The sequence below is a fragment of the Neovison vison genome, chromosome 1, assembly GCF_020171115.1.
Source record: "Neovison vison isolate M4711 chromosome 1, ASM_NN_V1, whole genome shotgun sequence".
NCBI classification, from domain to species: Eukaryota; Metazoa; Chordata; class Mammalia; order Carnivora; family Mustelidae; genus Neogale; species Neogale vison.
In genome coordinates this window covers 169,504,648-169,519,362 of record NC_058091.1, presented here as the reverse complement: position 1 = coordinate 169,519,362, position 14,715 = coordinate 169,504,648, and the positions used below count along the sequence as shown (strand labels likewise).

The 14,715-nt window shown below is 43.8% G+C and overlaps 1 protein-coding gene across 1 annotated transcript in view; it reads right to left on the bottom strand.

Annotated features, from left to right (window-relative positions):
- KCNN2 (potassium calcium-activated channel subfamily N member 2) overlaps positions 1-14,715 on the bottom strand; it is a 148,597-nt gene that overhangs the window by 99,531 nt on the left and 34,351 nt on the right. Inside the window, exon 4 of the mRNA XM_044263021.1 lies at positions 4,807-5,225. Within this exon, the coding sequence (XP_044118956.1) occupies positions 4,807-5,225 (419 nt within the window). The remainder of the gene's footprint in view (positions 1-4,806; positions 5,226-14,715) is intronic.

The following is a 14,715-nucleotide window of genomic DNA, read 5'->3' as shown; positions in this document are numbered from 1 at the left end:
TGAACCACATCATATCAAACTCTATTAAAAAAAAGGCTAATTTCTTTTTTTTTTTTAATCTTTGCATCTTACAAGTCACAATCTGGAGATTTTGTGCAACAAAATGGAAGCTCAAGTGAAAAATGAACTGCTAGAATCTACTATCACAACACTGGTTAAAGATTTCCTTTTCTTTTTCTTTTTTTTTTTAGATTTTTTTCCCCTTATTTATTTATTTGACAGACAGAGATCACAAGTAGGCAGAGAGGAGGAAGCAGGCTCCCCGCTGAGCAGAGAGCCCGATGCGGGGCTCGATCCCAAGACCCTGGGATCCTGACCTGAGCTGAAGGCAGAGGCTTTAACCCACTGAGCCACCCAGGCACCCCAAGATTTTATTTTCTTTTACTCATTTGTACAATTAGGAAATGTTAACTTTGGAAGAAGAAAGTTTATCAATCCATTTAGTTTGCAATGAAGAAATTGAGATAAAAAGGAGTGAGCTGGTTGGCCTGAGGCCATTCAGCCCCTCTGCTGAGCAAGTGGAATGAAATCCCAGTGTCCCAGTCCAGAGTCTGGTCTCCCTCCCTTCCCCACCAGGCCACAGTTTGTTCCTGTTATTTAACTGCGGGCTACAGATTCTCAGTCTTCATATGAAATGGGCAAATTTCAGGCTCTATTGTCTTTTTATGTGAACCCAGGTCTGGTCTGTCACCTCACAATGTCAGCCTGTTAAACACACACACACACACACACATACACACACACCCACACTTTGGACTGCTAGGAAGATGTAGCATCATTTGCCTGAGGTCTTCTGCATTTAGTGAAGATGGGTTCAAACAATTGAGATGGACCACTTTTGAAGAGAAAATGTATGGCATGTGCTCAGTTTTGAGGCCATTTGTCTCCTGGGTCCTTGGGGAGCAGACGCGTTGGGGACCACTCATACAGCTGTATGTACAGTTCAACTATGCTTCTACCCCCACTGGTACGTTGTTACATCTACCTTCCAACTAAGAGCAATTTTCATAAACTAAATGGATTTATCAGCTAAGGGTTTCCATATTTATTCTTCAAACTTTATAGGTACATCTGCTCCAGAAAACATCATAAGCCTCTAAATACCATGACTGCTAGCAAACAAAGCCTTGCCATAATGAGTCCACGGTCCATGAAGAAGAAAACTTTAATCCTTCAAACGCCATAGTTACAAAGAAAAGGTCAAGAAAAGATTCAGATACTTGATACTAAAAACTAATCACTTCAGAATTTCCTGTAAAATAGACTTGACAAACATGCTGACCTTGGCTCCCTCAACTCCATGAAAATGACTGTAAATAACTGTTCAAGAAACAAAGCCTACAAAGCAGAAGCTCATGAGCACAGCAAGAATGAGTGACAAGACAATATGAAGGGAACTGATAAAGCCAATGGACAGGAGATCACAGGCTTACCTGACTCACGGAAGGAGAATTCTAGACCAGGAATGGTAAAGAATCACGAAGAAACCATACTGGCATTGAGAACCAAGCTGTGTCCCACCCCAAAACTCTGAAAATCCTTGGCACCTGTACCTCTGCAAGTGGAGATCAGAACACAGCCCAAAAGGTGAGAACACGTTCAGATATGTGTAAAAGCAATTAGGTATCTAGATTCCCTTCTCCACTCTCTGTCACTTCTAGTACCTTTTGCCAACTGGTAGAAATCTGGAAATTTGTTGTCTCGAGAGGTAAAACACAAAGTCAGCGGGCTGACGGCATCAAGAACCATAGAGTAGGCTACCATGCTACAACTCGGAAAACAAATAAAGGTTCACAGATTCGTGGTTGAGACCTCTTCTCTTCCCTTTCAATTCCAGTACACTGTCCCCTAAGCTTGCGCCTTCAAGATAGGACAGAAGAAACAACATCCCATGAGCCTGTCAGATCGTTTGGAGATAACAGAAAATATGTAAAGATACTAAAATTGGTCTTCTGGCACTGTCCCACTCCAAATGACCCTGTAGTGAAGCTCACAGTTGACAACTTCTAGATATGCAAAGAAAATTCCACTCAGCCCTTGAAGGTTACACTGTCAAGTAGGAACAGACTGCTGGGGTCGCCTAACTACTTAAGGAAAGCTAGAAGCCAAAACCAACAGAAAAATGAATCTCTGGGGGAAACAATACCTATACAAAGAGAAAACATTTTCAAAAATTATCATTAACATCCTTGAATAAATAAAACAAGGCCTCCAAGAACAAAAGTATGATGTTATTTTTTTCAAAGGGGCACTTGGGATCAAACATGAGACCCTGGAAATTAATATAAATTAAAAAGAAAATAAAGTCCAATAGAAAGTACAGAAGATAAAAGGGAGGTTATCTTCCATAGAGCAAAAACAGAAATGGAAAAAAGTAAGAAAGAAAATGGGAAAATTAAAGAAGTAATAGAGGAGGACCAATATCCACACAACAAAACACAGGAACAAAAATCATTAAATAATTCAAGAAAATTTCCAAGAACTAAAGGACATTCATTCCAAGATCAAACAAGTCTATTAAATTCCTAGTTCTCTAGATTAAAAAAGATTCACACCAAGATGTATCCTGTTGCAATTGTAGAATACCAATCCTAAAAACCTCCAGAAGAAAAAAGCATCAAAAATTGAGAATAGTAACAAACTGCTGGATCCTGGATGCCAGAGGAAAATGAAGGCTTTGATATTCTGAGTAAAAGTGATTTCCAATCTAGAGTTTTATATCCAGCCCCCTTATCAAATAAGAAGGGAGAGAAGAACAAACATATCTACAAGCTCTCAAAAAATTCTCTCACCTATTTTCTTTCTTTTTTTAATTTATTTTTTATTTATTTTTGGCATAACAGTATCCATTTTTTTTCACCACACCCAGTGCTCCATGCAATCCGTGCCCTCTATAATACCCACCACCTGGTACCCCAACCTCCCACTCACCCGTCAATTAAACCCCTCAGATTGTTTTTTAGAGTCCATAGTCTCTCATGGTTCACCTCCCCTTCCAATTTACCCCAACGCCCTTCTCCTCTCTAACTCCCCATGTCCTCCATGCTATTTGTTATACTCCACAAATAAGTGAAACCATATGATAATTGACTCTCTCTGCTTGACTGATTTAAAAGCCAGGGAGATGAAATCTGCCAAAACAAAGGATAGGTGAAAAGCGAGGAAGAAACGGGGTTCAAGAAAAAGGGTAGCCAACGTACAAAGAATCCAGAAAAAATTCCCAATGTGATGGGCAAATAGGTTAGAAGTAAAAATTGTTTTTCAAGGTGAAATTGATAGATTGCTCAATATAAATGAATCTAGCAAAAGAATATTTACATAATATGGGGAAAATAAAAAGATGTACAGGAAAAGCAAAATGCTAACAAAATACTACACATAGTTCAAGCACAAATGCAGTTTACATAGTCATAAGGATGTTAATGTAGAATTATCAGTGTTGACATAATTTTGGGGGAGATGGAAATTACTCTTCTGGAGGGTGGAGTCATGAAAGGGGTATATACGTGTGAAAGAAAACTAAAATCCCAACTTTCCTAAAAAGCTAATAAAAACCTAGTGGTAGCAACATAAGCTATAGCATTCTGAAATACAAAAAGCAATTACTAAAAACATTGACTAAAAGATCTTTGAGCGACTGCTGCAAAAAACCAAAATAGGGAAGAGATATTATAGGTTTGCTATTTTTGCAACAATTCTCATACAGAGAGTCTTCTTCATTAAACTGTATACATAATACCTTCAATTTTCAAAATCTAAACTAAAAAAACATCTGGTCATTACGGAGAACATCCTAAGATTTAACAGTTCTATCAATTACTAAATCGTTCCTATCTATTTCCATTTTCAACCGGGATTTTCTTAACCAAGGTCGCATGAGGCTTCACCCCTCATTATGATAGAGTTCCTCCTATTTATGTAACAAATCTATTTTTCTTTGTTAAAATGGCAAGGTTAATATCACTGATGCTATTACCAATTAATTTAGACTCACTGGGAAGTTCCCAAATTCTAAGAATGTATGTCTATCTCTAAACCACCAGAGTACCTCAGAAAATAAAACAAACCCCACTTCCCCTTCTCACTAACTGTTGAGTTTGATAAAAACCAAATAGTATACCCATAAGCTCCTTACCAGTCTCACATGAACACTGGGTTAAATGGGCAGTACAATCGACAGACCACACTGAGATATTCCCAAAAGTTCAGACAGCCTGAATCACCATGTTTCCGCTGGATTTCTGTTTCAACAATAATCTATGCTATAACCAACGAGGCACCAAAATGATTCAGTGTTATCATGAAACAGACATTTCGGATAGAAACCTCCTATAAAATTTGTAGGTCTCCAAATTTTGACACAGAGTATAAAGACAGCCCTCTCTAGAAAACTGATCCAATCGGAAAGTAAAATGCATCATCAGGGCGCCTGGGGTCAGGGGGCTCAGTCCGTTCAGCGTCTGACTCCTGACTTCAGCTCAGAACATGATCTCAGGGTTGGGGGATCAGCCCCCAATAGGGCTACGTGCTGGGCATGCAGCCTGCTTCCTATTCTCTCTCTCTCCCTCTACTCCTCCCCACCCCCTGTGGTGCTCTCCTCCCTCTCTCTCTTAAAAAAAAGGAAAAAAGTACATAATCATCAAGGCATCACTGTAAGCAAAAATGTGCAGTAAAGTTTCGTCAGACTCGTTTTAAAACACCAGAGAATCCAACATTTCCAAGCGTGAGTCACCGAGTGCCTCTGGTCTAAAATGTGTTCTTCCTCCCACTTGCAAATTATGTTCCCAGGAAAAGAAACAAACTTACCTTTCACAGGCTCGGACAGTCCAGGCGGCAATTATCCATAATGAGATACTAAACACCAAGAGTACAGTTCCTGGACAGATAGTCATTAACGTCTTCATAACAAAACGGGTATTGAAGTTTATCTTATTCAGTGCCCCGATGCTTCGAGAGGAGGCATCGGTGAACAGTTTGCTATGTAAGAGCATGACTCTGGCGATCAGATAGAGTCTTAAGAACATCGGGATAGATAAAATAATGTCCACATCGGCGGTGGTTGTGGATGGGGCATAGGAGAAGGCAAGCCGGGCCGTCCATGTGAACGTGTAATTCCCAGGTATGGGATGGATAGCACACACCAGTATTTCCAAGCAGATGAAGAAAATACGCTCATAAGTCATGGCTATTCTCCAGTCATCTGCTCCGTTGTCCACCATGAACAACTGAAAAAATAAAGTAGAAAGTCAGCTTCAGTATGGCACGAATGGTCCACAAGGGTTAGTGCAGAGTCGAAAGACACATTAACACGTGACTTGGAGCGATCGTGGTGAGCTAAGGGGTGTAATGCTTAAATGCTAGCCAGGTATGCTATTTTGAGGAAACAGTCTTGGCACAAAAGGAGAACTTCACTTTGCAGACATTGAAAATGGGAAACGTTCTCCCTGGGTGCTGGAATTGTTCTGGGGCCGATGCTCCTGGAGAATGGGGTAAGTTACATCATTTTATGAGAAGGGGCTTGGGATGATTGGGTAATGCCCCCACCCCCCAATCCCCGCACATTTTGAGAGCTACAGTGAGCCTTAGGAACAATCTGTTCTCCACAACAAGCATCTGAACCTAAAACCCTTCCCCCATTCTAACCACGTTCTCAGTGGAATCCATTTGCTCGTACCTCTGAGGTCAGTTACAGCATATAATGCAGCTGTAGCTGAGCCTTCTTACAGGAAATCTCATTGGCTTCAGGGAGAAAAATCAGAAGGGGCCACCCACAAATGTGGCAGAAACATTTCCTCCAGCTTCTCCACCTACAACTCTACCTTCCTCTTTTCTTCTATCCTTCTTCAGCCTTTCCTTTAAGTATGAGTTTGTTTTCTTTAATAAAGATTCTTGTTTCAAAATGTCTGTCAATGCTCACACTGTAATGAAAAAAAGAAAAAGAAAAAGAAACCCAAAGAAAAAGGAGATAGATGTGTAGATAGATAGATAGGCAGGCAGAAAATAAAAGGGACAGAAAAGAAAGTTTCCTGTCTTCCCTTGGTTTCTCAGTAAACAAGTCCACCAGGCTCTGGGAGTCTGTCAACAACCAGAGGTATCTGGAAATGTTCGGTGACATTTCTGACTGTAACAGGGACTTGTGGGGGCTTCCTGGCATTTAGAGCTAGGAAACCAGGGGTGCCAACCATGCTGGAATTCTGGGAGTCTGCCAAAACGCCTGTGGTGCTCCCCCACGAGAAAAGATGACATATTCCTTGTCTTCTGGTAAGGAGCCAACTTAAGCAGAAAGCGTGCGAGGGGAGCCACCCAAATGAGAACAATGCCTTCTCAGGTAAGTGAATCTCGCACAGGAGGCGGACAGAACAGGTCTGCTCCCTGGTTGGAACCCATGGACTCTGCTTCTCTCGAGACTCAGGCGAGGGATCTTCCCCCCTTGTCTACAAACGGCCATTCCCGGTTAATTATTCCACGGGGCATAGCTATTTTCCAGGCTGCTATAAAATGTACCACTTCTTTCCGGTACCTCCAGTAGTTGGAGAGCCAGCAGATTCTCCCCAAAACGTAGCAATTTTTTTACAGCTGATGTTCAGTTTGGCAATGTAATGTCTCGAGGTGTGCCTCTGTCATGAGTTTTCGTCTAGGGACCATAAGGTGTTGGACAAACGCTAATTGAGAAGAATGATGTTTTCCCAGTTTCTGGTAAAGAAACAGATCGCAAACACAGAGGAGGCCAAGTGGGCTAGAGAATATTCTGGTTCGGTCTCGCCACTTCCAATGTGGCGTTGGCATCATGGATTGCTCTAATATATACAGAAAGACTGCCCTGATACAATGTTACGAGCCTGCTTGACTTTGTATCAGCGGGTGTTTACTGGTTACAACTGGGTGGCTCAGTGGGTTAAGCCTCTGCCTTCGGCTCAGGTCATGATCCCAGGGTGCTGGGATCGAGCCCCGCATCGGGCCCTCTGCTCAGCGAGGAGCCTGCTTCCTCCTCTCTCTTTGCCTGCCTCTCTGCCTACTTGTGATCTCTCTCTCTGTCCAATAAATAAATAAAAATCTTAAAAAAAAAAAAAAAAAACTCCAAAGGCATGTGATCCCGCAATCTCTTACGATGTTTACATCCAAAAGAATGCTCCCTCAAAAGACTGACTCTGAGAGGCTATATACATTCCAAAGATGTTGTCACTGCTCTCTTTAGAAACTGCTGTCAGGGCCTGGTACAAACCACGTAAGAAAAACAGTTCTGTTATTTAAATCCACATTTCCAGTTCTACTGAAAATGGTATTACCCGGCTTGATTGTCTACTTTCTTCACCAAACTTGGCTCTGGATGACTTGGCAAACCCTCAAATCCACCCCCCAAAACTCCACCCCAAGACTCCAAAGAGCCATACACGGAGCCAGAGAATCGGAGTGTAATTCCAAGACTTTCCACACACTGTTCCGGGCAGCAGTGGCAGAAATGCCACGGAAGTACCTTCCCAGGGAACTGGGGAAGAAATGCCAGGTTAGACAGAGAATTCAGAGATTGCTCCCCCAAAGCCTCCTGTCTTTCCAGGACTAGCCCCCTCCCTCCATCACTCACAACGCACCTGCTCCTCTGACCCATCACTTCACCTGTGACCTCACCTGCATTCTAAGCAGCCTGCCCCATTTGACCTACAGGTGGGCCTGCCCAGGATCCCTTCAAGCCGGGACCTGATATCCAGGCTGCGGCAGGTGGACAGGCGGAGACGTTGGGGGGGGTGCGGGTTGGGCCTTAGTGCTCAGTGGAAGCCTCCATACCCCAAGGGACCATCCCCCCATCCTCCCTAGCGCCTGCTCTGGACAATCACCTTTCCCCTTGCCACCTTTTAATGTGCTGTCCCCCCAAGACTAGAAATGCCCTCCCAGTTGTACCCTTTGGCCCCAAACTTAACGCATCTCACCCTTTTCTGCTTATTTCCCTTTTCTTGTGCCCAACCCGTCTAAAGAAATGCTATACCCCAAACCAGTTCTTCCTCACTGAGAACCAGGTTTCTGGGCTTCCTCTCTCCGCAGACTACACGGCAAGGGCACATCCCAATTGTTCATTATAAGCAAAGGAAAGCAAACAAATGAGAACATACCCCTACCCCCCACCGTGGCTCTGCCCTGTGGATAATAATTCATTTATTTTCCCCCAAGGCACCACCCATGTGGCTCTTACCCTCATCTGCCCACCTCTACTCTTGTTAAAGTCGCTAAAGACACCTCAGTTAGGAAATCCAGCCCTGTGCTCTGACTTTTTACCTGATCTCTCTGACATTAATCACTCCCTCCCTCCGAAGGAAAAAAAAAAAAAGTCTCTTCTCTAAGCTTGTGTGACATACATACCTACATATATATATATGTATATATATACATATATTAATCTGCCACCACCACAAAGAATCCAGCTCTTTCCTTTAAAAATCCACTTTCCTCCTTCCCATCTAAGTGCCACTGCTCTCCTGAGACCCATCTCTGACTCTTGCCTGTCTCTGTACTCTCTAGGGAAATCTCCTGCCTGCCCTCCATCTCCATGACCAGAGCCTTCCATGGGAAACTATATCCATCCTCTAACGATCTTTGTAAAATGTGAATGACATCAGCCCATGGCTTTCAGGATTAAAACCATTCAAAGACCCCCATTCTGCCATCTGGCTGTGCCTGTCTCTTGAACCTCAGTCCCTGTTCCCTCTGGTGGCAGGGATTCCAGAACATGCTACCGCCATGGCACTCCTGTGTGTCTGTGGCCCCTGGACTCTGTCCCCTGGCCTGGAAAGTCTTCCCACCTAGCAAATTCTTCTTCCTTCAAGACCCAACTCCACAGTCACCTCTTTTCAGGACGTTGTCCATGCTCGAACCGAATCTGCCAACTCGCTCTCCTTTGTTTTGTGACTCCTGTGTCTCTTAATGATGTTTCCTGATACCACAAAGGACGGTGAGGATTTCTTTGGAAGATTATCACCCCTACTCATCAGCGAGGCTCCTTGAGGACAGGAACCGTGCTTGCTAAGTGAACTGCCTTGTTGCTTCTCATTTAATACTGACCGTCCTAATCACTGCACAGGCGTAAGGTTAATTAAATATGCTCACGGAAGAGGAGAACACTGAAGCATAATGTGAATGAACTAAATCTACGTCATTGCTCAAATGTGTGCAGAACACGTCCTACTAAATGCTAAGTCATGACAGCAACATAATTCTGCAATTCCGCAGGAAGTCAGAGAACATTCTTCTTCAGGAACTTGCCCAGAAAAATCTGTTGTCGCAACATAGCTTTTTTGCCACAAGGGGCTTCATCGACACCTCAGATGAGTTTATTTTGGTTTCATGCTTATCACGGTACATCTTTTGGAGTGAAAACCATTTCCTTGTCCTCTCTGCATAGTCCCCAGCCCTAACCGCTGCTTATTTCTTTTGCTGATCCTTTTGTTCACTCAACAGCCAGTGGATGGGAGACTCGGCATTGTACCGGGGACTGCGCTCCATATAGGGCTTCTAGTAGGACTCACAGCAGAGCGAGGGGCGGCTCTGTGGAGCGGACTTCCACTGGGAAAGAAAGGCAAAGTCAAGAATGCAGACTTGGAGCCATTTGAGAAAGGAATTCTGCCTGTGGACATTGCTCTGAAGGAAACACACAGGAGATGAAAGACAGAAAAATATCCTGACGGTGACGGCAGATGTGGGCCTCAGGGAAGACGTGCAGAGAAGAAATACCATTTCAGGAGATGGTACCTGCATGAGGGGGAGAGCCAGTCATATAAACAGCCAGGAGAAGAACATTCTAGACTGGGAAAAGAGCGTGTGGAAGGGCCGTGGGCTTTCCCCAGCTGAGCATGCTTAAGGAAACAAAAGGACACCGGGGTGTTGGACACTCAATGATCCCCAGGCAGAGTAGAAGGAGAGGAATTTGAAGAAGAGACAGATCGGGATCAGACATGCAGGATGCTGTTGGCCATGGAATCGAGGCCGGATTTCACTCTAGGCGCAGCAGGCACCTGCTTAAGGGTAGGCAGAAGGGTGGCAGGAGCTTGTTTATAGCTTTAAGGGTTCATCCTCACTGTAAGGGAAACCAGAGGACACAGGGAGGATACAAGGGAGGACATTCTATCGCCGCTGATTGGTTGTACTTAGTATCCCCATGACCTGGACCGGGAGGTGGGGGTTGCCATAGAAATGGAGACAGTGGGCGTGCTAGAGACAGAGTTTGCAGATCTTGCTAGAACTTGGTGATGGGCTGAATGTGGGAGTGATAAAAGAAAGAAAAGAATCCTAGGTGGCTGAGCTTCTACCCTGAAAAACACAGTGGAGGGCCATGCCATTTCCTGAGGACAGTGGGCTGGTGGAGTGGGGGGAGAAGGGGACGAAAGGAAAGAGTGTGTGCTGGCCACCGTCATTGGAGTGCAGAGCCCAAGTAGGCAGCAGTTTATGCAAGTCACTGAGAGAAGTCAGGACGACGGGAATGAACGTGGAAGGTAGCACTCGTTAGGTGCTGTTCTCAGATGAGGTAGAAATAAAAAGATGGCACATGTGGCATGAGGAACCCCCAAAGCAGAGGGCAGCTGGAAGGTCAAGCCCGTCTGTGAGGGAGGAACACAGTAGAGTGTGCTAGGGGTCAAGGTTGAGGGCTGCCAATCAAAACTACAAAATAGTATTTCTATAGAGAAAACGAAACCATCTGAAACATCGCAGTCATTCAATCACTGATTCCACGTCGGGGATTAAAATTCACCAGCAAAAATGTTCCCATTATATTCCATAGGATCCATATATATGATCGGGTGTTTTTTTTTTTCCCCAAAGATTTTATTTATTTATTTGAAAGAGAGAGAGAGAAAGCACGAGCAGGGGGTAGGGGGAGAAGGAGAAGCAGACTCCCCGCTGAGAAGGAAGCCAGATGCCAGGCTCGATCCCAGGACTCTGGGATCACGACCTATACGATCAGTTTTAAGCTCACTTGCGGGGGAGTCAGAGGAAGCACAATGACAGATACTAAAACATCTTTATATTCATTTTTCAGGTGGATGTTAATAAGAAAGGTTTCCGAGAGCGAGCATGACAGTTCTACGTGCTTGCCTTCAGAGCTGTGCTCAGCAGTCTTCGCCAGCGGTCTAGAGGAGCCTTCAGGCATAAGACAGAATGTGTCCCCAGAAAATACTCCACCTCAAGCTTCAACGTCTCAATGCCATTGCTCTGATACCCAAAACACACTATACTGGAAGCCTAGTCTCCAAGATGAATTGGCAGTGCAGGTCATTAGCAGGAAGAGGGTCTGGAACTCCGTGGGAGAGGCCTGCCCCATGAGCCCATCACCTGCTGGTGTGAGGACCTCTGCTTAGCCAGCTCTCCAGAGGAAGGAGCTCAGATGCAGCTGCCCCAGTTGCCTTCTCCATGTGCATTTCCCCCTTAGGAGGGTTACGGTCTGGTCCGAGACTGTATCTGGCATACCCCACATTTCCTTTCTTGTAAAGAATCCAGGGCAAAAGTACAAAAGTAACAAAAGTACAAAAGTAACACTTAAAAAACAGATCCTGAATAAAGTAATTACAGCTGTAGATTTGTTAAGAAAGCCACTATAGGGGAAATGACCAGGAAAACTTGCAAAAGGAAGGATAATGAGGCAGAAGTAGCTCTGATTATTAAATAATATAGTAATAATTAAAACCATGTGATACTGGCATATAAAATGACTGAGAGGCCAGAGGAAGAGAATTGTCTAAAACTGATGCAATATACTGAGCTATTCACAGTACCATAAAAGCAGAGGATTAAATGGGGGGGTGCATAGAGTTTATGGAAAAATGGTTGGGAACAACCATGTAGCCATCTGGATAGATATAAAGTTGAACCAGTGCCTTATACTGAATATATCAAGAAAAACTGCAGGGGCACCTGGGTGGCTCAGTCAGTTAAACGTCTGCCTTCGGTTCAGGTCATGATCCCATGGTCCTAGGATTGAGTCCTGCATCGGGCTCCTTGCTCAGTGGGGAGCCTGCTTCTCCCTCATTTCTGCCCCTCCCCCTGCTTATACTCTTTTCTCTCTCTTTCTGAAAAATAAATAAATAAAATCTTAAAAAAGGAAAACTCCAAGTGGATGAAAGATTCAAATATTAGAAAGATTTAGAAAATGAAACCACTGACTTAATCCCTTAAGAACTATTTTGTAAGCTCACCAAAAACAAAACAAAACAAAAAAACCTGACAAAAACCCCAGAGCCTTAAAACATGGAGAAGCTTAACTACATCAAACTTCTGTTTTCTGCACCTGATCAAAGAGATTAAAAAGACCAACACCATGTGGGGAAAAATGCTCACAAGGGTTCAGACAAAGGACTCATTTCCCTGGTATGTGTAAGTTTCTACAAGTCCTTAAGAGACAAGCAATCCACCAGGGGGAAAAAAAAAATGATAAAAGCCATAAACAACAGGTTGTGGGAAAGGAACTAAAAATGTCTTAAACCTTCTTTTTTTTTTTTTTTTTAAGATGCTCAACCTTAATTCTAGGAAGAAAATGAGATGCCACTTTTTGACCTGTCATGTTGCAAAAAGATGGACCAGCTTTGTCACTCAGTATGCTAATCCAGGTATGCGGACGCCGATATGCTCATACATTGTAGGTGGACGTGTGCACTGCTATGATCCCTGAGGGAGCCAGGTTACCAGGTCAGAAATGTACATATGCTTTAGGGGCGCCTGGGTGGCTCAGTGGGTTAAGGCCTCTGCCTTCGGCTGAGGTCATGATCCCAGGGTCCTGGGATTGAGCCCTACATCAGGCTCTCTCCTCTGCGGGGAGCCTGCTTCCTCCTCTCTCTTTCTCTCTCTGCCTGCCTCTCTGCCTACTTGTGATCTCTGTCTGTCAAATAAATAAGTAAATAAAATCTTTAAAAAAAAAAAAAGAAATGTACATACTCTTTGACCTACTAATTCTACTTCAAGTGAAGCTTGTCCAATTGCTATATTTGCATGTGTGATTGTGAACATATAGGATTTGTTACAACTTCGCTTCCTTGTATCTTAATGAAACACTAGATACAATCTAACTATCCACTAATAAGAGAAGAAGTTCCACCCCTTTCCAACCAAATGGAAGAGTATGACATTAAAACACGATGAGGAAAACTGTTACATACTATTGAAGAAAGTGATCTAGGAAGTAACCCAGTTTCACATCTGAAGTGACTCTATGCTAGAACTTGCATACTTTTGGCAATGGGGGGGCATATATTTCTACATGCATAAAACACTTCTGAAAGAATATTCTAGAAATGATAAGTGTGGTTCAAGGCAATTGAGCTGAGTTGCTGGGGATCCGAAATGGAAGGGAGACCTGTAATTCCACAATCTTGAATACTTTTCTATTTCAGAGCCTTGTGAATAAATAAACATAAGTTAAGTAATAAAAATAAGGGATCATGAATGGTACATGAGATGAAGGAACGGTGACAATGAATCAGGTCATGAGACATTTGCAAGCACCCTGATCAACAGTCTCCACATGGAAAACTGCATGACTAGAAAGTCCTAGCTGACAGTCAGAACCTACAGAACCGAACACACCAAATCCAACTTATATCTAAAATATCCTGCTTGCTAAGTAGAACCTTGAACCGTGACATTACGTAACTGTTTCCAGCAGCATGAACAAAAATAAATAAGCTTTCTTGGTTAACCTTTAAACCAAATACTCAATAAAACCAAGCTCTTTTTTTCCTGTTCAGTTATTGAGTGCTTCTATTTGTCAGATTCTGTGGCTACAAAGATTCAAAAGCCTCTCGGTGTTTGATGAGGAAGAGAAATACAAGTGAATGTTTAGAGTGCCTGCGGAAACAGTCTCAGCGGACAAGGGGTTGGGGGAGGAGGCTACCTGATGGAAACGGACATAGACGTCGTGCCTGCCCGTCCCTTCCTCCCTTGTCACCTGGATCCTTCATAAAACTCGGGACTGTGACCTTCCAAGTTCAGTTCTAGGATACCTGCCAGATAATAGTCCCAAAGTAATTGCAGGGAACTCTGTTCATTCGAAAAAGAGGCCCCTTCTGGAGAAACCAGCTTTTGTAAACTGTGAGCAAAGAAGTGAATTATGAGGTTCCTCATCAAACTGTGGCCAAGACTCACTCAATGCAGAGATGAGACCACAACTGCCCATCCCAAACTAGGTCAAAGGACAAACAGGGGAAGAGAGACATCTTTTCAATGGCCTTGCTGAAATGTCCTACCAGACCCTCCACCCAGAACTGGAGAGGAGGCGGAAACAGGAAAGCTCTGTTCAGAATTCATGTTCGAGGTCCAGTCCTGAGCAAAACCAGGAAGAAACACACAGCACACTCTGTCTGTCATTCCCTTGCCCCAAGCCTGCTGCTTTTCCTGACTTTTGGAGTCTTCTGTGCACACATGCTGTCCTGTGAGATTTCTGTCTCTAAGGAGGAGGACTTCAGAGCCAACGCGGTAAATTCATATTCACCGAAAGGCCTCCTCCCTGTGTGAAGAGTGTAGATGGACAAACTTGCCTGGAATGCGGAAAGCCAAAGGCTTGGGCCCGGATAATCTAACTTGTTACATGACCTTGGGAAGTCATTGAAACTTCATGGACCTAGTTTCCACCATCTATCACATGGAGACACTGCTCTTTGCTGTCTCTGAAACTACTTGTGATGAAGACACCTTGTACGTTGGGGACAACCTCTCAACAGGCCAACCCAGTGCCATTCCCGT